A 25,593-nucleotide genomic window follows, 5' to 3' on the forward strand; every position below is an offset into this window, starting at 1 on the left:
AATCTAAAGGTAGTTCACAGAAAAATAATAATAATAACGTAAAAATGCAGAAACCGTGTAATAGAACGGGAAAAGGTCTACTCTGAAATAAAGTAAAAACTATTGGATAACAAAATTATCTTAATTTAAGGGCTTTCAAATAGGTTACTAGCTTTAGTGGCTTACTTTGCAAACATATATCGGATATCAATCCCAATGTATGTAATTTATCTAGAGAACAAAAGAAGCGATGTTCCATTTCAAATTTACGTCGTTTTTATAAATAATAAATAAACAAAGGAATAAAGTCCTTCGGATGTCCCCAAGTATGTTATTATGTAGTGGGATATTTTATCAGTGATTTAAAAGAAAAATATGGGTTTCCCCATATGTTTTTTTCTCTCTTTTGGGGCATATGGGTGCCCCAAAAGGCAAAACTGCTGTGGGCTCTGTGTGGACACATCCACCTGGGACGCAGGTGGGTCAAATGTGGGTTTGCCCTGCTCATACAGCCCCACAGTTCACCTGCTTTTCTTAGGCGTGATCAGGAGGGACAGGTTACACAGCCCTGTGAGTACATTCGAGAGACAGTTGAGGCTGAGCAATTTGGAGACAAAGTTAGAGAGTCATGTGCAGAGGAGGGGTAGCGGATACAATGGACAGAGGATGTTAAATACTGAGCTGCCAGACAGGAGGAAAAGAAGACCTCAGAGGAGACCCGTGGAGGTATTTACACAGGACATACAGAGTGTTGGTGTGACAGAGGAGGATGTTAGGGATAGAGTGAAATAGAGGCAGATGTACCCTGTGATGACTCAAAAAAACGGTTAAATATTAGTTAAACTACGTTTTAGCTTATAGTTTAATTTTAGTTAACCATCATATATTTGTTTAATAATCTGAAATAGTGTAAGTACACTCCTTACCGGTAGGGGCAAAGTGCTGAAAAACATGCACCACCAACAATGAAGGAGGGCGGTAGAAACGGAAGTAAGATCAATATCAACAACCTGAGTTTACAACTCAAGTCGAACTTCGCTGGAGTAGCGGATAACATTTCTGAAGTTATTGTTATAACTTCGTACGCTTTAATATTGTCCGGTGCATTATGGGGGAAGCTCCAGCCCGTGCGCTGTGGTGGCGGTTTATCTCTGTGCTCAAACTCAATGGCTAGTTTGGCGATAAGTTAGCTCACTTTCTGTCAGCTAACTGGCTTGAACTCACTTTGGCCGTCTCGGGTAGAAAACTGTCGTCTGATATGCTCGGATATTGCTTTCGGGTTAGTTTGAACACTGACGTAGGCTTAGTCAGAGAGTGTGCTCGCTGCTGTTGACGCGTCCCGGTACAGTCGTCTTTGCAATGATCCTGCAGCTGCTGCCACCAGTCATCTAGCTGGCTCCTCTCCTCCTGTCCCCCCTCCCTTAATGGCTCACTGCGGCTCCTCCGAGCCCAGCGCAAAGGTACAGGCCCCGCACCCGGACAGCATCCTGCCCCCACAGGGTGGCGTAGACCAGAGCATGAAGCCGGTGCTGTTTGAGATCTTCGGCGAGCTTTGGACCGTCCAGTCGCGTCTCGGCCAGGGAGTTTCGGCCTCGGTGTACCGGGTCAGTTCGGGCAGAGCCACTGCAGCTGTGAAGGAGTTTCAAGCCGACACTCAGGGAGGAGATTACGGGTATCACAAGGAGAGGTCTGTGCTGGAAGACATCCAGGGACATAAAAACATCGGTAAAAGCCTTATTTCACTTGTGTAAAACTTTTGCTCTCATGTGGACCATTAAAACAGTTGCATAACAAACGACTTTTCTTTTCCTGTATGGAAGCACAACCTACCTAATCATTCGTTTACAAAGCAGACGTAGAACAACCTCACATATCTGAAAAACTGCAATTTCAACAGTACATGTGTATACGAGAGCAGAGTGGATCTACAACAGCGGAAAAGCTTAATAGGAAGCATTTTCTAACCAATAAATGTCAAATGTATTAGAAAATCACTGCCTATTTTGCAGTATTTGCTTAGAAAACCCAGTCATCTGATTTGTCCCCACCCTAGTTTGTTTATTTCCTTTATAATAACTCATGAATTGTCATCTGGCCTTAAGTGGTTCTTAAAAGTTGTTGTGAAAGCTTAACTTCAGTGGATTGTAATAATCCATTTATGTCAAGGGGATCATGTCTGTACAGATCAGCAAGATGGTCTTATACTGGTATGTCTTTCTGCTGGCATTGCACTATTATTGACTGTTTTTGTTGAAAACCTCAATGAAGTTCTAAGTAATATAATTCGCATCATGTGTGTAACGATGCATTCTTTTCCCCCTTTTGTTTCTCAGTCACACTGTATGGAGTGTTTACCAACCACAGCTCTATGGGTGTGACCACACGCTGTCTTTTGCTGGAGCTCCTGGATGTCAGCGTGTCTGAGCTGCTGGTGAGGCGCAACAGTAGTACCCAAGGTGTAAGGTAAGTGAGGTGATATCACTATTGTGTGGAGTAGTGATTAATAAAAGCCATAGCTCGTAGCCAGTATGGATGAAACTGCGAATAGATAGAATGCTGATTGGTTGAAAGCTGAACTGGAACAGATGAGAGCACCAGTGAAGTTAACAAAGTGAAAGAAGTGGGGAAAAATAATCAAAGGTTAAAATAGCAGCCTGAGAACCTCAGGCAGTAGCTGCATGTTCGAATTTTATTTTATTACAAAGAAGTTCTTTGTATGGTATGACTTCTTCTCAGTCTTCTGGGAGGGGGGGGCACAAACAGGAATAGTTGTTCCACATATGACAGTAACCCCTGGTGACAGCTATCACATGTAGACAGTTGTCTGCAAAGCTCTACATAGGACCGAGGCACAACCAAGCCAATCCCATTACTCTGTCTATGGCAGATTCAAATCCTTACCATGTTTCATTTGCATTTTCTCCCCATCCCGACACTGTCAATAGTCTCTGCAAATGACAAAATTTTATGATTTTGATTTGTACATGTCTACTTTTCAACTTAAACTGTCAAAAGTTTGTGGCATTTCTCATGGCAGTAGTTTCTATATTTACATTACAGACTTTTGCAACGTTATGCGTTAAATCTTTTATTACCTTCTAAATACATTGGACAGTAACATAGTTTACTTTTCCTAAAACATGAAGAGAAGGCTTCATGTTTTGCCATACTCATGTCAAAACCTCATTCAAGCAGCACATAATGCCATCTGCTGGTCAAACAAACATGCTGCATGTATTGTAGCTGTACTACAACATAAAGTGACGTATTGTGGGATAGTTTGACAGCACTATTTATCAGTTGTTGGGAGTGAAGATTGTTCCATTTTCCTTTTTTTTCCAGATGTAATACAAGATTTTTAACAATATAAACAGCATCTGGACCAGTGATCATGTTATGTAATAAATAATGTTAGATTTTGTTATTGCTAAGAGAATGTGAGCTACCTGTGTAACATCCTAGTTCAACATTTGTGTTTAGAGCCCAGCAGGGCCACTCCATGTGGCTTGTCCAGCACTGTGCCAGAGACATCCTCGAGGCACTCGCCTTCCTTCACAAAGAAGGCTATGTCCACGCAGACCTCAAACCACGCAACATCCTCTGGAGCGCTGATGACGAGTCCTTCAAGCTCATTGACTTTGGCCTCAGCTTCAAACAGGGAAACCAGGTGGGTTTTTGTTATTATTCTCAATATTTTAACCTCAACGATTTATTCCCTAACATTAAAAAAACATGATGCAGTGACTGAAGTTAAAGATGTGTCTTTTTACAGGAGATTGTCTTTTAACTTTAAATATTGTTCAACAGATTTTTTAAAAATCCAGAAAAAGTTGGATGTGGTGGGAGATACAGGTTCATTCAATAGTGAGTTTGGCACTGATTAAGTGGGTTTTGACCAGTTTGCGATGGCCACTGGTCTGTGGTTTCCTGCCGTTGTTGCAGGATGTCTGCAGGTGCAGATGAGACTAAAGAGAGGTCTAGGTGTTAGAAGACATGGATACCTCGGGAGACTTTGCGTGGCAGACTTAGGGCAGACGAAAGAAAGCTGACAGCCAGTAGCGGGCTGCTGAAAGCAGACCACGAGAGAGCCTGAGCAATTTGAAGATAAAGCAGCTGTTGTTATTCCAAGCTTCACCTTATGAAGGCATTGAGAGTTTTTCCTCTTATTGACAGAACTTCTTGACACAAGGCTCTCTGTTTGTCTTCTTGGTTGGAGCTGAACCGACTAGCGATTGAGTTTAAGCTTTTATGAATCAGTCTGTATCAAATGCATTTAGAGCACACCATTTGAAAAGAAATAAATGCACTTAATAGAGATGACTAGAAAAAATGTTTTGTGCTCATTTTGTTTTTATGTTAGCTAAAGATAAAATAGTGTGTATTTAGATCTGAATGTTAATAAAAGAGGATCAGGGATAGCTCTGTTTGTGAAATTACAACATCCTTATCTTGCAGGATGTCAAGTACATCCAGACAGACGGGTACCGCGCACCGGAGGCTGAGCTTCAGAACAGCCTGGCTCAGGCGGGGGTGGAAATGGAGGGAGACTCGGGCTGCACGGCCGCCGTCGACCTGTGGAGCCTGGGCATCATCCTGCTGGAGATGTTCTCAGGAATCAAACTCAAAGACACCGTCCGCTCGCAAGAGTGGAAGGTATGGCAAAGCTCTCCAAGTTTTAAGCAAAGAAAAATCTAATACCACAGTTCTTTGGTGCAATAGAAAGACATGAGCTTACACAGTATGGTTTTCTGCCCTGTAGGATAACAGCGCTGCCATTGTAGACCATGTCTTTGCCAACAACAGCCTGGCATGCCCTGCCATCCCCGTCTATCACCTCAGAGACCTTATTAAAAGGTAAAGAATCATCCACTAAACAGTGAAGTCTTATCATGATGGCTCTGGTTGTTGACTCATGTTACTGTGTGTCTGCAGCATGCTTGTCACTGATCCAAAACAAAGATGCTCAGCTGAAACTGCCCTGCTGAGCCCATTCTTCAGTATTCCCTTTGGTAAGTGTCAATATTTGAGCCATTCACCAAGATAAACACAACTCTCTGGTGTGTCATACTTAGGTGTGTGTGTGTGTAACAGCACCTCACATTGACGACCTGGTTCTGCTGCCTTCTCCTGTTCTGCGTCTGCTCAACCTAATCGATGACAGCCACCTGCACAATGAGGATGAATATGAAGGTACAACAGCATGATTTTTACTTTGTTTTTTTCTCCATATTTTTGTGTTGCTTCTATCCTTCACTGATTTCTCAAAGCTTTATTATTCCATCGCTTGCCTCAGTTAAGTAAAAATGTCGGATTGTCATTCCCAGATATCCTGGAGGACATGAAAGAGGAGTGCCAGAAGTACGGATCCGTGGTTTCTCTGCTCATCCCCAAGGAAAATCCAGGGAAAGGACAGGTGAGTGTTTTTGTCCTTCTAAAGGTGCTTTTTAAACTTTCCTTCTAAACAAATACAGCTTTTTCATACCTTTCAAATGAATTAAAATCTGAGAAGGTTTTAATCTTCCGTCATTTTACAGTTGCTGTATTTTATTAAGAGAAGCCTTGAAAGAAAACATTACAGTTCACACTTCCTTTGCTGCTGCAGGTTTATATTAAAACATGACCGATCTTTTGTTTATTTACAGACTTTTCATCGCACTGTATATAAATGTATATCTATAAATGCAGTTCAGAAGATGGATTAATAATGCAGTCATTACAGCAGAAAATGATGACACATTTATTTAAAATTTATTTACCTTTATTTTAGTCCCATTAAATCAGATGTTTTATAAAGAAAAATTGTTTGCAGCTCATTATCTAAATGAGTTGAAAGCATGTATTCAGCATAGCTGTAAAATACAAACAAATGCACCCACTAAATCTTCATTTCCCTTCTGTCCACAGGTGTTTGTGGAGTATGCCAACTCCAGCGACTGCAAAGAGGCTCAGAGGCTGCTGACAGGCCGCACCTTCGATGGAAAGTTTGTCGTGGCTACCTTCTACCCTCTGAGCGCCTATAAAAGAGGTTACCTCTATCAGACTGTCCAGTGAACTTTTAAATCCTCAATTTACACCTCAGCATAGTTTGCATGTTAAAAACACAACTGCAAAGGTCACCAATGAGTAGCTGCCCTGCAGTTTAAGCTCTCATGAGTGAGTGTAGTTCTCCATGCAGTTTTCTACAGCAAATCTGTGTTTCTTGCAGAGTGCAAACTGAGCTGTGGTGAGCCTCTGCCTTCAGTCTGTGTGCTCTTTTTATCCATCCAGTGCTTTAATATATACTAGATCTGTCTCATTTAATATCTGTTAGCCAGAGGCCTGCGTTCTGGGGACCGCAGTGCCTGTTCGAGCTTCCGTATCACTTTCATTCACTCATAAAATCTCCCATCAGAGTTGCAAGATGGAAAATTACAGCTGCATTTAAAAACTTCTAAAGGACATCTCACTTGATAAATATATAGATAGAGACTTTATTTCATCAGCTTTATACAGAATGCTGCTAAAAACATGTAGCAGATGTTAAGTAGTAATTTAAAGGGAGTTTTATGCATCAAACTCAAAACTAATGACAAAAACACCCTGAAAATCACACCCCTTCAAAGTGAAAATTTACTGTGGTGAAAGCAATCTGTTAATATTGCCTATTTATATATCTTTTTAGGTTAAACATTTTAGAGGAAATGACATGGTACCAGGGGAATATCCAGGTGTCTTATGCCTGTTTTCAGGGAGATATTGTTTGACTAATGCTTCCACTAGCTGGTAGTTTTCACTCACTAACTCACTGCCATTATCTGAGCAAGCCGAGGGGTCTCTGCACCCTATCCTGTAGCCTTATGCGTCGTAGCCTTTCATTTAAAGCCAATGTGCTCTATTATCTATTTTGATTATTTTCATTGTGTGTGAAACCCTTCAGAAAAACATGCAGTAAGCATAGTTGTTGTTGTTTTTTCACTGCAGCACACAAGCAAGAAAATTAAGAGATAAAACTGAAGAACTAGTAGGTAAATAAGCCTGTGAACAAAAATGGTTCCAGCAGAGGCGAAAATGTTTTCTAACTTCCTCTAACTTGAGCCAGCGATGTGTTCTGTTTACCTCGTAATTTTGTAGTCCGGAGCCAAAGCATTAACCAGATATTGGCTGCAGATGTGTGCAGTGGGACATTGGAGATTACCCTGAACAAGTGGTGTAAAGCCACTACCTGGATGATATTTGTAGCCTCTTTCATTAGGACTTTTTTTTTAAGACAATCTTGAGTTAGTACAGTCCGTGTTGCTGTCATCACTGTTTTTAAATCTTGCACATTGGGGCTTTAAAGGCTGTGCAGTACTGTTGCAAGGTGAAGGCTAATGTACTAACTAGATAAGGTTTAATATATGACAAGCTTCCAGTGTGTTGGTGCATGATCCAGGTGATTGATTGTACACTGCCAGCCCAGTGTTGTAGCATCATCGTCCTGTGGTAGTACTTTTCATACTAAAGCCAGTTTCTTGAAATGCTGCTTTTTGCATGATGAGGGAAAAAAAAGAAATCAAAACAAAACATGTAGCCTTGAGATAAAGATTTCCTGGAGCCAACAAAGTTAATATTTTGTATCTTTTAGCAGCAGGTTTTGGTGTTTTTGCAGTGGAATGTGTTTTTTGTTTTCTTGGTTTTATTCTTTTCCATTACTGGGTTTATAGTAAACACCAAGACCGCTCTGAAAGTATTTTGGAACATCAGACAATTTCTACACAAGTGCCCTATGACATTCACAGGCTAGCTAACTAACCAAAATGCTGCTATGACAGCTGATTGTGCTACAGCTGCATGTGCTTATAGCTAAAGCCTTTGCTGATGCCTTATGAAATAACCTCCTTCCAGCAGTTTTAGTGTCCACACAAATTAAAGTGGACTGTTACCAACAATAACCCGGAACAAATCATTTTTCTCTATTCCTTCATTAGTTGCTCACTGCTAATTTTTCTTCTTATAGCCTAAGTAGCTATTAATCAAAAGCTCGAAGCTACATTTGACAGTGCAGGTGTTAGCTGCGGTAAACACTAATGCTAATACTGCAAGATTCTAGAAGTGAAATTCCCGTTATATTCTTCATGTTGATTTTGATCGTGAGCTGTAATTTTGTAACCTTCTAAAGCAGACTGGCTACAGGCGACAACATTATGAAGCAGTGCTGTGTGCTCTTGTAGAAAGCAGATAGCAACCTTGTTTTAACAAAAAAAAGCATTTTATTCATAGTAGAGTAAAATGGAAAAGAACTACTTCACCCACAATCATGACCCAAATCCTCAAATTCTGACTTGAATCCTTCTTGAAACGGAAAAGCCGCAAACAGTGATTCCAGGCAGGAACAAAGCCCTTTACTCTTTAGAACTTCTACTTTACTACATACGCAAACATCAACTACAAAATATATTGACAGCTATTATTTTACAACACTATGATGGTAAACACAATTAAATTCAAGAAGACTGAAAGTTGTTTCCTCTGGAATCTGGGGTGTGCAGTGCATTGTGGGATGTCTAGTTCCTTCTCCGTTAAAAGTAACTTATGCGCATATTATTGTACCTTTTGATTTTTTCCCTTTATTGTTTTTAATCAAAGTAAATCTTTTTGTGTTTTTTTTTGTTTTTGTTTTTTATGATTCCCCTCGTAGCTGGTTGACTTGGTTTGAGGCTTAAAACTCTTTAACTTTCTAAACAACAACATGTAAAGTGCTTTGAGTGCTTAGAGTAGAAAAGCGCTATATGCGAACCACATCATCAGAGAAAATGAATGGGATATTCACTTCTAGAACCGGAGCTCTTAGAAACATGGGTGGTTACTGTTGAACTAGCAACAGCTAGCAACAAAACACCTTTGATTATATTAAACTGAACAAAGGTTTTTTGTTTTGTTTTTTTGCTCAAAGTTACCCTTACAGTTGACCCATTATGCTTTTCCTTGTTTTCTGCTGCTGAGGGCAGATTTCCATAATACATCTTGTGTTTTGTAAGGATTAGCTAGTCAGAAGAAATTTGGCTACAAGGGAGAGGAAACGATTTGTTTCAGACAGGGTGGACTGAAGAGTAAGGCTCAGTATGTGGTAAAAGGAGTTATTCTGAAGAGTGAAACATGCAAAGTCACTGTATTGGAGTCCAGTCATAATGATATTGAGCTGGCGTAATAAGTTTTCTTTAAAGTCTGGTGTGTGAAAAGCAGCAGCTGGGTATGCTGCTGAAACATAAAAATGTGATAGAAACCAGATGGTGACGTCGATGAGGAGAATAAGTTTATGCATTAATACTCTTTTTTTTTTTTTAAAATATATAATCCGATTTCATTTGGATTATACTTAAAATATAAACTGAAAGAGAAACAGCAGCGTTATCCTTGAAAAGGTCTAAAGATGTATTTTTCTACAAACTTTATGTTTTTGCCTGAAATGTGAATTCCAAACTTGAGAGCATCTCTGTTGAGTTGAGAGCTGAGAGCATCGCTGCCCTGAAATCTTGATTTTTAAAACTTGATTCCTTCCAACCACTTTATGGTAAAGCCAGTTGTAGATCTGTGTCATGTAAGCACATTTTGTAACTGTAAAACAGGGCTAAATAAAAAAACACCCCACATCTACTCACCCAGTCAGATTAATTAATTGGCTTACAACGTGTTACAAGGAGAGATTGAATATTGTGAATGAATTCCTTGTTTATGTGGAAAATGGTAAGCTATTCTCCACCTAAAATGGGCTGTAAGGGTGGTTTCACTACTCATGAATACCGACTGGGGCCATCCACAGTTTCTTTTGGACTGCCAGCCACAACACACAATAAACCAGAGAAGCACAGAGACGAAGTTCAAGATGTTCGACTGAAAAAGAACAGAATAAAACCGGCTTTTATATCGAGCGACTGCTTAACATGAATCCACACTGTTGTCGTTAAAGCGCTGCATCGTGGTTAGTTTCATATGTTTTTGTCGTATATAATCAGTTGAGTTGAGTTGTGGTTTTTACTGTTAGTAGTTTATAGTGAAAAGGGCAAAGCAGGTCTGTCTGTGGCTGCACCTTCAAAACGATAATGTGACCAGCTGGCTTTTATAAACGAATAGAAATACTCGTTGATTTTACGAAGCGTTTGTTACCTGAATGTCTGAGTCCAGTGCTGCTCTTTATTTCACTGGAAGCATGAATATAAAAAGAAAATGCTTCCACAGAGCCGTGAGAGAGAGACGTGGGGGGAATCCTTTGGCAGTTTTAAATGTTTGAGTGGAATATTTATTCAGGTTGCAGTTTTTTTAAGGTGTTTGCTGATGGTGGTTTGAGATGGCTGATGGTTTTAATGTGTTTGCTATGATGCAGAAACAATGTTTTTTTTTTTAGTTTGTTTGTGATTTTCTTTATTCATTTAGGTAAACTTGCAGTGTGGAGCTTTGTCTCCCGTGTCTGGCAGTGGAAGTCATTTCAACACTGTTAACGCATGCTGACCATGATTGTTTTTACACACATCATCAGAAACTCTTCTCGGAAGTTTCCTAGGTTTTTTCCACTTTCCTCTACTCTCTCTGCATTACTGTGGTTGCTTAACTCTTCAGTTGTAGCAACCCAGTTATTGCTGGGTAGACATAAAACACGTTGCTACCAGTGCATCAAATTTAAAACTCGGGTACTCTATGAGCAATCATAAGCTTAATAAGCTTTGTGTTTAGAAAGACCTTGAATGTGTGCCACAGTCCAGCTTTACATTTTGAGATTGGGTAAAGTTTATTTAGATTTTTGTTTTTTAATATGTTAGTTAAAAAAAAAATTTCTTTGCTCAAGACAGAAAAGACGCTCAGCGCCGCCTCATGCTGCTGGCACTCGCAGCAACTCGAGCAACTGAAAACGTACGCTGGCCTGAAAGTAATCCACAGATGGTTGTCTGGCTGCATTTTTGAAACCCTGCAGATAGAAACTGCATTTATGTACTTTTATCACTCATAAGAGAGCAAAGTGTGAGCAAATCAGAATATCCACGGTAGTGTTACGCCTCCTGTTTACGCCCTCTGAGGCTTGTATCTCTATCTTGTCTCTGAGGCAGCTTCTCACTTAAGACTTAAATCTATTATTTTGTCTTGATAGACTTCTTAGGCACTCAGTTAAGGTTGTTGATTATAAATTTCTTTTCTTCATTTACGCGACTGCTTGTTGCAGCACTAATGCACACTACTTTATGCGCGAATGCATTAGTGTTTGAAGTATCTGGTTCTCTGTGTGTGTTTGTGGCATTAGAGCTCCTCCTTTTATGATGTTGTTCAGCAGACAAATTATTATTATTATTATATTAGGGTTCAGAGGTGGGCGATGATTTTCTTTGTCTTTCTTCCAGTTAGCTGTCCCACTTTTGACCTGCATTTGAGTGTGTGTGCAGAGGATTTTGATCCTTCTTTTTCCCCCTTTTTTCCAATTAAATCCCGCCTGCTCTTGTAGTCTTCCATCCTTCTTCCCAAAGCCAATGCTGTGATTCAAACGTGGCTCATAAGTGCTTACTTTTCCAACTTTTTTTAAGTTGTAAAAAATGAGATTTGTTCTCTGCATATTCCATCTGCTTCACTTAAATTCTGGGTTTGTTTTCCTTGTAGCTGCTAGTGAATCAAGGTGCAGCTTTAAGTCAGTCCATTTTCTATATTTCTGCCATCAAAGATATATTTTTTCAGAGTGTACTTTATCTTCACTGCACATTTATTGTGCATCTAGATAGTGTCTTATATGTGTGCACACCTGTGTGGAGAATGAAATAGAAGTGAAAAAGTTAAAAGGCTTCTAGCTGTGTGCATGGCGTGATGTGTAATATGTGGTGGGAATGTACTGCTCCATCAGCATGTGTGTGGTGATATGGCTCTATATACCAGTTTGCTTGCAAAGGCAATCGAAAAAAATCCTTTGAAATGACAAACAGGGAGCCAGTTTAGAGTTGAAGAGTGAGTGAATATGAAAAAGTGCCGCCAGCTGTTTAATCTTTAACACAACTGTTGAATGATGTCCTGTTATTGAAAGCACATTATCAAAGGAATATCTTTAAATTCTTTACAGCACAGCAGATAAAAGCTGAAGATTAGATCAAATATAAAGAACATCAGCTGCTTCATTTACACAAAACATCAACTGACAGTGAAATGAGCGAGCTAACGTGAGCAAGAACACTACAACAGTAGAAATGTCCTGTTGGTTCAGTTTTTTTTGCTGAATTTGAATTTAACATGCTGCATATTGACAAAGTGTTCTTCGTGTGAATAATTGTCATTTTTCTTTTTAAATCTTTTAAAGCTGCAGTAATTGATCTGATTTTTCAAGCTAGTAAATCCAAACAATAATTCTACATGGGTTCAGGAAAAAAAAAGCTCTGCGTAGCTGAGAAGACAGTCACTCCTTATGACATCTTTCACGTTACCCTTTGTCATTTGACAACAAAGACACTGATTAGTGCAGCTTTAAAAGTGTGTTTTCTGCACAAACAGGTCCCAGAGGACTGACTTGAGTTATCTTTTTTTCTTTTTCTTTATAATATCTGACCAACTACTGTTGTAAAATCAGGTTTAGGTATCAATGCCAAGCAGGCAGCACAATCTATGAGGGCTCAGAAATACCAAATCCAGACCGGAGTACCAGCTGAGTGAAACCAAATGATGTGAGAAACGAGAGAACTTGCACAGTAATTGTTGTCATTTTGAGTCTAAACAACTTTAAAAAAAAAAAAAAGGTCTTTTAGTGTAATCATTTAAAGAGTCGAAAGACAATCCACAAGACAAATGTTGCCTTTTGTTTTTGGTTGAGGCCTTCCTGTTGATTTTATGTTTGAGAAGCAGTTTACTGAATGTTAAAGTTAGATGATCTTCCAGAGAGCAGTGAGTCCATTTGAAGCTCAAAACTGACTGATTGCTCATAAATCACAGCGATGTGAGGATTTCTGTCCTCAGTGATGAGTCCTTCTTACTGAATATCCCACTGGTCACTGAAAACAGATGATTGTTTTTGATTGTTACAGATCGTCTGCTTAGAGAAAGCACAATGTAAGAAGGTCACTGTATGCAAGATGCATGCAACACGTGTGAGCCTGTGTGTGTTAATCCATTCTATAGAGCCTTCCAGATCACAGTAACCCATGGCACTCACTGTGTTTGAGTGTATCACAATAAAAACAATGCTTGACTTGAAACTGCAGTCTGTCTGGTGTTTCGGGACTCGGGATTTTCTCTCTTTTTCTCTCAGAAGTCTTAACAAGACCCCTATATGTTCATTTAACAGTCCAAAATGAAAGATGGTTGTTATGTCCAGTATAAAATGATATTTAATCAATTACATCACTGGGATAAAAAGTCAATTCGTGTCTTTTCTGCAGTTCATTCTGTCTAGTAATATTGAGTGGAATGCCTCTTAGTGGTCACTGTTGGAACTGCAGTCAGCAGGTATAGTGAGAAACCATCTCAGCATGGTTCAAACTCGGGAATTCCATTTACCAGATTGATGAGGTTTGGTTAGAGATCCTCTAAGGTCTTGTACATTAGTAATGAAGCAATTGCATTAAGAACTGAAGATGCCTCTTGGATAAGAGGTGAAAATCTTAAAAAAAAACCAACAACTTGAAGTCCAGTTGCCTTTTTCTCAAGCTCTTAAGACTAAAGGTAATTGTGTCGTTAAACTTAAAATCCAGGTTATTTGCCTTTGAAAATCTAAAAAATAATGCTTTGATTCCCAAACCTTTTCCTGGGTTACTTTCCCCAAAAATATTTCTCCAACTCAATGGGAGGATCCAGAATAATTTAAGGTAAAAACGCATATTATCAGCAAATCTTTTGTGTAATTTATTTTGGTTTACGTAATTCCCTCATTCTAATTTCACTGATGCACCTCAGCCATCAGTGTTGGACATGTGTCCTGCGTTCTGCACTTACCACCTGAACCAAAGCATTTACAGTAGTGTAAACACAGGTAAAGTAATTTTTAGATGGACATGCATACATACGTACACATTGATGGTTAGGGTTTGGAACCAGGGAAAAAAACACTGATAATCCTCTGATGTGTATCAGTTGTGTCCAGCATTAAAAATAAATGACTAAACATCCTGACCTGATTCTCCCAGCAGTCTTGTGAAAACAGACAAGGTGGACAAGGAGGTGGACAAATGCTATAAAGACAAATGCTGTCAGATTTTATTTAATCCAAAGTCCGATTGCACTTGGTGACAATCTGATTAAAAAACTGCAGAAATCACTGAGTCACTCATAGTGTGGTTTGTGTTCTGGCCACTGTCACATGTTTCCTTTGACTGCCCATCACGGTGTAGAGAAAGGAGATGATACATCTTTACTTGGTTGCTCCTGTAATAAAAAATAAATTTAATGTGGATTTGATCAAATTTTCTTTAGACTAATCAGCACAGAAGGGACACAGTAACAACTGCAGATGTGCTGACTCTGTTTTACTCGTACTCACTTCCACGAATCCAGATATGTTATGAATGATCACCCCCTCCTGCTGTCTCCTCATCTTACTCGTCCTCCAGGCTTTCCCCACAATCAGCATGGAAACCACCAGCATGAGTCCTGCCACTGATCCGGCGATAGCTATGACTACAGTGGTGTTATTGACAGCTCCCTGTGGAGCTGCTTGATCGGCTGCCTTTATCGGTCTCTCATCACTATGGACGGCAGAGTCGGGCATAGGCTGCGGCTTCAACAAGTCCGATATATCTGAGGGAAGACAAGAAAACTATATTGTTGGGGTAGAAAGCTGTAAAATATGAACACATCTCAGAGCCAGGCAATTATGTTGGAGCCTCTCCAAAAATGGCAAGGCTAACCAAACAGGGGTGGGTCATAATATTTGTCTCAGAATTGTAATTCTGATCAAAACATTATTTTCCCATCTGTTGTCACCTTCCAGACTGAAGAGGAAGAAGGCGTCATCTCCTTTGATGAAGTATCTGCTCCTCAGTCTGTCGTGGGTGATGAAGCTACTTGTTCCTGACCCTGGGCCTCGATAGTAATAACTGCCATCAGACTCAGTTATTTTAGAGCCCACAATCTTGGGATTATCCCAGAAGAACTCATTACCTGGAGAGAAAAAATGGAAACGCAACAGTTCACTGAAAACACGGAATGACTTGGCAAATAATTAGTTAACCTGTTGCCCCGCTTCTTACCATCAGAGGACATCTTCGCAGGGTCGGTTGTGATCATTCGGTTCATGTTCATGTGCTGCCTGATGTCGGACTGCTGATCCATCAAGGTCATGGTTACTTGGTGCCATGGACATGGCCACTTGAGATTGTCGTCATTGGGGCCTGAGGTCAGGTGGAAGTAGATGGCCATATACCCTGGATTGCTGCTTTGCCCATTTAGGTAAACACCTACCTGAAGAGGACAGGGCAATATGAAGTACTGAGCACTTTAAAGGTAGAGACGAGCACTTTGTAGCTACCACAGGGTTTCCACGTTCATTACCTAATGTACACTGGTTCAAAAACCTTTTGTTTCTCTCCCATTTGAAAAAGACAGGCTCTAAAATAGTGACTAAATGTATTTGAAAGTCATAAATAAAAAAAATAAATAAACACAAATAGTGTTTTATTTATTATGGAGGACCGTACTTTGAAGTGTTTCCAGTTATTTTTAATGCAACAGAATTAAAAAGATATATAAATATTAAATACTAATTAATAGTAATTTACCTCGAAGGTGTAGCCTGTTGGTGACACGAAGCGAGGGCTGCTCATTCTCTTTCCAGCTGGTGTGGTGGCCAGCAGCTCGTTGATGCCACGGATGTGCCAGATGTGATGAGGACACTTTGTGGATGACAGGTTAATGTCATCCAAAGAGAAACCTCCCTTTGATGGATTCATTCCCCTCACGCCCTCGAAAACCACTCGGGCCTTCTGTGTCACGTTCAGGTTGATGTTGTGCAGCTCCCAGGAGCCCATGACACCTCCTGCAAAGATGGAAGAACAGATGTTAACTCTTAATTTATCATTTATATCCAAACTTTAACACATCTGTGTATAAAGTTTTTCATTCATTTAAAACTCAATTTAATTGTTCTTTTTACAAATCTCGGTTAAATGTATTGATGCTTTCGCTAAGTGTCACCAAATTCAGAACTTTCCAAATCACACCTTTAACAATAACCTTCACAATCACAACTCAGTCTGTATGTCATTTCTTACCTGAAATGCTGTGGAAGAGCTTCATTTTCCCGTTGGGGTTGGCCTTGTCGTACTCTCTCACCCAGATGTTGAGAACATCATCGTCTGCCCCGGAGTTATAGAGGAAGAACTGCAGACACTGGGCTCCAGATTTGGGATAAAGCCAGCGACTCTCCAGAAAAGCACGCTCGCCAGGTTGTGCAGAGGCTGTGCTGAGGCTGTGCTGAAGTGCATGAAGTAACCTTTCCCTGGACAGCAAAAATCAATGGTGATATTAAGTATCAACATTGTGATGTTACAGTAAATCTGATTGCCTGTGAAAGACAAATAATTGTTGAAATACTGTATTTCAACTACAGATGCTTGATGCATCTCTCTTCTTTTTAAGACGACTTCTTTTTAATGACTCAACATCTTGAGATATGCCAAATTATCAGCTAATTGAGAATCAACTTCTTGGTGCAAAAACATTATCTTATGCCTGTCAAACTGTGTTATCTTTAGTATTTTTCCTAGGTTTGACTAAAGAAACTGAAACAAATTATGTGTTTTTGTAACAGACTTCTAGTAACAAAGTGCCTACAGGTACAATTTAAATGGTTTCTTTGCTAAATTTTCTGTTTTGTGTAGACACAACGCTAGTTCATCAAATTAGTTAAGTGCTTTTAACGCTTAAATGAATAATAGGTCAGTGGTTAGTGGTTCAACAAACAACAAAGCATTCTGCTTACAATGGTCATGTAGAAGGACTGGACTGCAACTGAGTGAAAAAGCAGCCAATGATGAAAGAAAAACTTTGAAAGACCTTCAGAAACCATGAAAAATTATTGCTCAACACCACTTTAAAAATCACAAGATGGACTCAAATTTAGATTATTTGATATTATTATTTTGATTATGGAATCAAGATATAAAGAAATTAGGAGTGTCATGAGAATGTTGCCAAGTACTGTACAGACTAGGCAGTAGTACCTAGAGGGTACTACCTCAGTAGCAAGCAGTTGTGCACCTTAAAGGTACAATAAAGAACTTTATTTTCTGAATGTGTTAAATCTTTCACATTGAAAAACCTTCCAATCTGTTTGTGAAGTCCTACAAACATTTTTCTCATTGCTTTCTCTATATAACAACAGGATATAGGTTTGAAGATTCTTAGCAGGCATCGATTTGTATTCTCTTGATGTACCACTGGTATTAAAGCAGTGGGATACTGGGTTTGTATTTTTGTTGTTAGCACAGCAGTAGTTCAACTTAATGAATAGAAAACCAAATAAAGAATGATTCTCTCTTTTAGTGAGATCAGTATTGAAGCATTTTATCCTTGCCGAGTTTATCGTATAAACACTTGCAAGTTATTTTTCTAACAAACTAAGCGTGTTTTTGTGAAAACAATAAATCCCTTTATCTTCCAGTCTGAACTTTGCACAGGTCACTGCAGTAAATCACCTCGGCTCTCTTTGTTTTTCAGATACATGTAACCAAAGCAGTAGCTCTTAACTCAGATAAGAGCACACAGGTAATCATTCCTTGGAACTCTCAACATCTCTCCTCAGACATCCCCACCCTCCACAAACCAGAGTCCAGTTTTTGAAAGTGCACTAAATGTTTTTGTAGTGCAAACTATTTATTTAACTAAGGGAGAACTGTTGGGATTAAGAATCCCTTTGTGCATGGAAAGATCCTTCCATGAAGGCTTAGCATAATAACACACATTTTTGTGATTATTCATGGTTACCTTTGCATTGTCCCAAATTGGTGAAATCAGTCTGAGGTCCTCCAGCCACTGAAGCAAGCTGCTCCCACTTTGCATCGCCAGAGCCCTGAATCATCCCGCAGATGTTCTCCTCCTCAAAATTACAGCTGTCCACAAAGGTGGAAGACGTGGCTGTTGAGGGGAAGCAATCACACTTTCACTGCTCGATCTAGTCCTATGGACAGAACACTGCCATTTTCCCTCTTTACAAAAAATACGTTTTAACTTTGGGGGAAAAAGATGGCTAAAATTGAGAAATTAGCAAAAAGGAGAGGAAGCTGACACTTTTAATATAAGGTCTTTAAGGTTTATTGGTATAATTTTATAATTAATATATTCTAATTATATTATATCATAGTATAGACACAGAGAAGCTGCATTCAGCTTTTATGCTCCATATATCTGGAACAAACTTGCAGAAAGCCTCAGATCAGCTGAAACACTCAGTTTATTTAAATCCAGGTTGAAGACTCACCTGTTCTAAGCTGCGTTTGAATAAAGCACCAAATCCACACTTTTAAGCTTAAATTTCAAAACTTACATTTTAACTACTGCTTTTATCTACTGTTCTGATTTTATCTACTGTTTTTTTAATCAATTTTAAATCATGCCTTTTATTGTTTTTGTTTTTTAATGTCTCTGTAAAGCACTTTGAATCACCTTGTTGTTGAATCGTGCTATATAAATAATAAGAAACAAAGTGCTGATAAAGAGCCTGACAACTAAGTTGTGATAATGCAGATAAACAGCAAGAGTACAACAATCCACATGTGGCTATATTATGATATAATACTACAGAAAGCTTCTAGGTCTAGAAAACAACTCGCAGACTTCCAGAGCTCCTGTGTGTTGACCTGAAGACAGGAAACAAATCGGCACTTGCGCCGATCACCTGTGCCTTACATAACACTGTACAGTGTAGCGTGAGGAAAGTTAATCTGTTGATTAAACGATGGTTTACTATTAAACTATGAAGACTGATTATGGTTTATTGTCCAAGATTATCAGTGTATAATCTCATCATTTTCTGCCAGACAGACTTTAATCTGTGCAACACTGCTTGGTTATCACTGATTCAATTTATTGTTTGTTCAAAGTGCCATCAGTCACTGTAGATTCAATATACGTGTAGAATTTATGGCTACTGTTTTACAACAACACCCATGATGTGTTATGAATTTAAATATTGTTTCCCATCTTGATGTTCAGCTGATGATGACTTAAGAAAAATAGGAGGATATGAAAATGCTGAAAATGAGCTAGATTAGCTTTCTCTGCACACTGAACACAAAGAGCAAATGTTTCTTTCATGCTTTGTTTCATGATCTGTGCTTAGACATCTTTAGAGTTCCTACTTGGAATCTCATGTTTTTGCTTTAGTATATAACACATGAAGTGAAAGGAGATTTTCAGTTCTGTTTGTCTGCTACACTATGTACAAATTACCACATTAATTTTGCAGAACTTGGTGTTTGGGTTGAGTATGGGTAAATTTTAAATTTACTTGCCATAATTGTCTAAATTGTTGGAAAATGCTCAAAGAGTCACCACAAACAACAACCTCTTAAAATATTTTCAGTTTTCGCTCCATTTAATACAATAATAATCTATTTCAGGTGATTTTATCTAGTCCAACATGTTAGCTTAGCATGCTAATCAACATTAGAGTGACTAAAGAGATTTTTATTGCATGACACGATTAGTATTTCATTTGGTTAAACAGTTCTAAGAAAAAAAAGGCCATTAACACTTAATTAATGACATTAATACTTCATTAGCACTCACTAGTTTTTGTGGCGTGGAATGTTTTCTTCTGTACCTTTGAATATTCTGTACAGTTTCTGCATTTCTTGTACTATATGTGATTCATTTCTGACAAGTTGTCATGACTCACTGCAGTTGTAGAGGCGGTTGAGCTTAGTTAGGTCACTAGAACTGAACCCCATTCTCTGGCCAATCACATTCATGAAGTGGGGGATCTTTGTGATGATGGTCGGCTCTGAGCCGATGTTGAAGGCCGTCTTGCTGTAGTGCATCACAGAACCATAGTCATAGGGAACACCCAGTGCGCTGGACACTGTGTCATCATATGTGTTGAAGTTGTGCTCTTTACCTGAGGAATACCAGGGAGAAATTACCCTTATTTGACACAATATTTCAGTTGTCTGTCATTATTCTGACAACAGGGATTTAAGAGAAACACAAATTCCTAATGGTTGTATAATCTAATTCTAGATTAAATGAGGTGTAATTCACACTTGTCACTCTTACCGGACTGAATCTGATTCCAAATGATGTCGACGTAGTCGTCACGGTCAGCTCTGGACTGCTCATGCCAGAAGCCGAGAGCATGCAGGAACTCATGTTCAACTGTTCCCAGCCTATCACAGTTGCTACCAATGGAAAGCTGCTGCTTCCCCACATGCCGGTTGCCAACAGAGGAGAAGCATCTGTAGAGGAAGAAATCTGGATGTACAAATCTCTAAACACACAGATCTCCAGTCTCCAAGGCTCAACTCACAAACTGCGTGACTATTAGCAGAAGGCAAACAGGTAATACAATTAAAGCTACCACTAATAATGTAATTTATCACTTAATTATTATCTTTTTTTTTAGATTTCGTAATCGATTCCATTTACCAGTTACTGGTTATGTCAAGTGTTATGAATTATGTTTATTAATGAATATATTTTGTATCATAAACCATAGTAATATATATATATATATATATATATTAATATATATATTAATATATATATTAATATATTATAACCATATTTATAACTTGCATAGTTCACATTTCTGTATAACTGTATATCTCAGATTTCTGTATAGTTTTTTTTATTTCATATTTATATCCTGTTCATAGCCTGTACATAGCTTGTACTCACTACAGCCTGTACATACTTATAGTTATAGAATATTCATAACATACTTCATACCGTGTACATTATAACATACCATAATAGACCCATTTCTGTAACATACTTACATATCTATATTATTGCTAATATATATATTGTAATATATCTATATCACTAAAGCACTTCTGGATGGATGCAAACTGCATTTCGTTGCCCTGTACCTGTGCATGTGCAATGACAATAAAGTTGAATTCTATTCTATTCTATTCTATTCTATAAGGAATGGTCATGGGAATGATTACCAAATGTTATTGTAGTTTCTTTAACAAGCCACCAGATGGTTGAAGGCTGACTCACCCATTGCCTTTAAAAACAGAGATATAGTTCTCCTCTCCTTTCCACGGCGAGAAATCGATGCAGGTCTTCAGTCTGTACTGATCAAAAGCCTTCAGGATAACTCCCTTTGCATTCATCTCTACAAAGTGTAAAATAAAATAGAGAAGCATAATGATTTGGTGCATAGAGTCATAAGTGCTGTGAATGAGAGTTTCCAGAATGTCTTACCCAGGCTGTCCTCTAAGTAGTAGGGGATGATTGTTGGCCAGCGATACTGATCACCTATGATGGAGTTTCTGTCGGATGTCTAAAGGGAAACACGAAAACTGTTATGTTCTAAAAATATCCACTAAGCCAGTGAACCTTCTTTTATCCAGCTTTAAGACTCTACTAATTACTAAAATTTACAAAATTCATTTCATGATGTAATATGACTTGAAACTAGTGTTCAGGCCTATAATAAAAAACCACAGACAATTCAATGTTTTTTCACAAGCAGATGAGACACCATCTGCGTGCCATTTAAACAAAGAAATATGCCGATTTAAAGCATTTCTGCATTGCCGTCACTTTTCTGACCAAGAATTTATGGTCATCTTCTATATGCAGTTTATCTGTGTTTTCATTATGTTAAACATCATGTGCTGGTTCACTGACATCAATAGAAGGAGATGTTAAGTTCTGAATTTGGTCCTATAAGCTATTTCAGAAGATAAATAAATAACAGGACAAAATGACCTAAAAATTAAAATAGTTTTAAAAAATGCATAAAATATGGTGGGCATATATAATAATATATTTAATATAGTCTTTTAATTTGTTCTAGAAAAATTTTAACTTTCTGTCAACAATGAAAAAAAAAGTTTTTTCCTGCTCCTTTAATTGCACAAGCCCTTAAAAACTTAAATAAACGGTTGTAGGTGAGGAATATATTTCTCATCTTCAGTTTTAAGTGAGTAAGATACACATAAAAATGGGCTTTTTGCACACCAACACCAGAGTTCAGAATCCAAAGTGACCAAATATAACATCCACAACTGAGGCTAAAATGAGTCCACAAAGCAAAAACACTAGAATCCAGTCCGGGGTAAACAGGCAGGAAACGGTACAACATGACAAAGTACTGAGCGCAGACATAAACCATAAATACACAGAAGATGACAACCGACCCGGAAACAAAAATAAAAGAAAACACAGCTTGCAACAACCAAGGTCACAAGACAGGAAATTTAATTAAAATGTAAACACAAGAAACAAATGACTATCAAAATAAAACAGGAAGCAACTAAAAAGGAAATCTCTATCATCTTGGACAAAGATTTGGCAAGATACAGGAAGACATTAGGAACGCTAGACTAATTAAAACACAAACAATCAAAATTCGAAATAATCCTAAACACTAACAGAAACAAGATTACAAAGATGGTAAAAACTCCAGACTTAACACAGTGGCGCTACTAAAATATAGAAAAACCCAAAAGAAATAAAAATATAAAACTCAGAATTTTCATGACAAAGGATAAACTCACTTTTTCCTGAATAATATCTCCTTCCAACAGGTCCAGCCCAGCCGCTAAAGAGAAAAAAATAAAATAATTTTACCGACTCCTCAGAGAGAGACATTATCAAGCAAAATGAAACAAGAACAGTGAATGAGAACAAACCTTCATTGATGGTAATGATGTCCCAGTCATGGCCTTCGTCAACATCAATTTCTGCAGGTAAGGAATCAGTGATAATAAAATAAAAGGCCTGGGAACTCTAATAACATGAACACAGAATTGGCTGAAAATGGTTGTTTTCCTAAAGCATTAATATTCAGACAAGAGTAATACAAAGAAGTATATGGAACAGTGACATTATAAGTCCAACATTCCTTCAGTAACATCACCACCTAAAACATAATGTTTAGCTCACCTGTATCACCGGTTAGTTTGGCTGCTGTCTGTAAAGTTAATTAGAAGGCACAACAATCAATCAACAGAGAAGACTTTAATGTTATCCACGTGAAACTGAATGGACTCAAATCCTGCCTGGAAATGTAATAGATACTTTCATTGTATCCACATGAAGAGGTTCTCTTACCAAACCCAGAGCAAACAGCAGAATGATCCACCTGAGCTTCATGGTTCCAGCTGCAGGGCGATGCTCTCTGAAGGTCTGCTGTGTCTCAACTAAAGCTGTTAACCTGTTTTTGTGCTGAAGAATCTCACGATCATTTTATGACTCAGGTTGTTAAAGATTGTGTGGTTACATAATTCATTATTAATTCCATCCATTTTCTACTGCTTATCTGAGTTCAACTCATGGCGTCAGGAATCCAAACACTTATCTGGTGTTGTTGGAGTGACAATAAATAACAGGTTTGAATTTTTGAAGTTTAGAAGCACAGGAGAGACTCACAGATGCAGATGCGGCTTTACCTCGGAGAGACAGTGACACAGATTTAAGATAAGATAAGACTTTATTGATCCCACGACGGGGAAATGTTTGCATTACCTCAGCTCAGGTACAGATATCAGAAGGAAATACAAAAATACAAATAAGTACAACCAATGAAAAAAAGTAAGATAATACACTATATACAACAGTGGCATACACAGTATGTGATTATGTATATGGTTGGAAATATACAAGACATAAACTATATAGCTTAACATAACTATTGTACCACTAGTATTCCTATGTATAGACATGTACACACATGTACGCACTAAATATACATATGTATACATATACGTACATACATACCTGCACATGGAAGGTCCATTATGCATGAAATGGTGACCATGGATGTTCACAGTGTCCAGTGAGTCATGACATCGTGATTGAGGAGTCTAACTGCTGTTGGGATGAATGATCACACCAGTTTGTCAATCCTGCTCCTGTCCCTGTCCGTGCATCCACTCCCTCAGCAGGTCACTGCATAGAAAAGGGCAGATGCTACCACCGTGTCATAGAATGTCCTTAATAGAGTCCTGCAGACTCCGAAGGACCTCAGTCTCCTCAGCAGGTGGAGTCGACTCTGGCCCTTCTTATACAGGATGTCTGTATTTGCAGTCCAGTCCAGTTTATTGTTGAGGTGAACACCCAGGTACTTGTAAGAGTCCACTATCTCGATGTCTTTTCCTTGGATGTTCACCGGTGTTGTGGGGGGTGACTTCCTCCTGAAGTCTATGATCATCTCCTTTGTCTTGCCGGCGTTGATTTGGAGTACGTTGGTCTCACACCAGCCAACAAAGTCACTGATGACCCCCTGTATTCCTGATCATTGCCAACTGATACGCATCCAATGATGGCTGCATCATCTGAGAACTTCTGTATATGGCAATCGTCTGAATTATAACTGAAGTCTGAAGTGTAAAGGCTGAACATGAAAGGTGAGAGAACCGTGCCCTGTGGTGCCCCCGTGCTGCAGATTACCACCTCGGACACACAGTCATGGAGCCTCACATACTGTGGTCTGTTGGTAAGGTAGTCGAGGGTCCATGCAGTCAGCTGTTTGCCTAGTCCGGCTCCCTCCAGCTTCCCTCTAAGCTGCTATTTCTGCTATTTACATAGCAGAAATCTTCTACATCTTTTGCGCCTCCATGTTTCACTATGAGATGGCGGTCGACAATATTCCTCACTTCCAGGGCCCGTCTGATCCGGAGAGATACAGTGTTTTCATGCGACCACAAAATGTGCATCTAATTCTAAATTTCTCTCTACAGTCCACTTCATAATATCTGAAAAAGACTAAGTGTATATTCTTGTTATTTTGTGGGTTTGCAAGTGTGCAACATCCATAAATGTCAACTTTTTTCAATGGCCTTCATACTGAGTTTAACGGTGTGGTGGAAGATTTCTTTTCTCATGTGTTAATCACATATTTAATCATATCACATTAGTTATAGTAATATTACTTTCTCACTTTACTGTAGTAAGAGCACTCCTGTCACTGTTTGCATGCATGTGGAATGTTAACACAGTGAGGCCATTGTAATGGGAGATATTGAACAGATAGTGGGACTCCTTCTCCTTATCAGGGATGTAAATCCTTAGGTGACGGCCAAGCAGAAAACAACGTCATAATTCTCTCTGTGAGGGAGGGGGTATAGCGCCCCCATGAGAGGGGCCAACATATAAGAGTTTGTGGAATGTTCTTTGTATGTGTCTCTGTATATAAGATGTAAGGGCGGCGGCCACAATTCAGAGATGGTCCAAGTGTTTCACTGGGAAGCTCTCTCCACATTGCAATGTGTTTATTAAACCCACTTCAAATCAAGCTCACTGGGTGTGTTGCAGGTTATTGTTAAATTTTCCACAACACCTGAAATGCTGTTTTATACAAATTACTTTTAGGCCAATTTAGAAGCTCATATTCAGCTCTATATTTTTGTTCTTGGACTCTTCTGTAGTGATTTTGCATCATTCACAGTTTTTTCCCTCACAGTTTATCCTTTTACTCTACCTTTAATCAACTCTCTTCTGATTGGAAGCCCTCCCCAAACAGATGGC

General features: G+C 38.8%; 2 protein-coding genes and 1 pseudogene across 3 annotated transcripts in view; 1 reads left to right on the forward strand and 2 right to left on the reverse strand.

The window, feature by feature from the left end:
- Nucleotides 1-25,593, reverse strand: part of s100p (S100 calcium binding protein P) — a 320,093-nt gene that overhangs the window by 153,042 nt on the left and 141,458 nt on the right. The gene's annotated exons all lie outside the window — the stretch shown is intronic.
- uhmk1 (U2AF homology motif (UHM) kinase 1) lies at nucleotides 61-13,151 on the forward strand. The gene is made up of 9 exons (XM_085150781.1): nucleotides 61-1,704; nucleotides 2,313-2,442; nucleotides 3,460-3,646; nucleotides 4,435-4,632; nucleotides 4,739-4,833; nucleotides 4,912-4,988; nucleotides 5,071-5,169; nucleotides 5,304-5,392; nucleotides 5,884-13,151. Exons 1-9 carry the CDS (start codon nucleotides 1,404-1,406, stop codon nucleotides 6,028-6,030), a joined length of 1,323 nt encoding a protein of 440 aa, XP_085006907.1. The 5' UTR covers nucleotides 61-1,403; the 3' UTR covers nucleotides 6,031-13,151.
- On the reverse strand, nucleotides 12,687-23,379 carry LOC146491286 (meprin A subunit beta-like; annotated as a pseudogene). The gene is made up of 15 exons (XR_014872301.1): nucleotides 23,179-23,379; nucleotides 23,011-23,038; nucleotides 22,758-22,808; nucleotides 22,623-22,666; nucleotides 21,322-21,400; nucleotides 21,115-21,232; nucleotides 20,164-20,342; nucleotides 19,787-20,005; nucleotides 17,875-18,024; nucleotides 16,161-16,387; nucleotides 15,669-15,925; nucleotides 15,141-15,351; nucleotides 14,875-15,051; nucleotides 14,432-14,688; nucleotides 12,687-14,316 (listed from the first exon to the last, which is right to left on the reverse strand). The product of XR_014872301.1 is annotated as a meprin A subunit beta-like (transcript).

The sequence above is a fragment of the Neolamprologus multifasciatus genome, chromosome 23 (assembly GCF_963576455.1).
Source record: "Neolamprologus multifasciatus chromosome 23, fNeoMul1.2, whole genome shotgun sequence".
Lineage (NCBI taxonomy): Eukaryota > Metazoa > Chordata > Actinopteri > Cichliformes > Cichlidae > Neolamprologus > Neolamprologus multifasciatus.

Coding starts and splice junctions, on each gene's coding strand:
- uhmk1 (XM_085150781.1), top strand. CDS start 1,404: ATGGCTCACTGCGGCTCCTCCGAGCCCAGCGCAAAGGTACAGGCCCCG. Junction 4,834..4,911: donor CTCAGAGACCTTATTAAAAG/GTAAAGAATCAT, acceptor GTGTGTCTGCAG/CATGCTTGTCACTGATCCAA. Junction 5,170..5,303: donor CAATGAGGATGAATATGAAG/GTACAACAGCAT, acceptor TGTCATTCCCAG/ATATCCTGGAGGACATGAAA.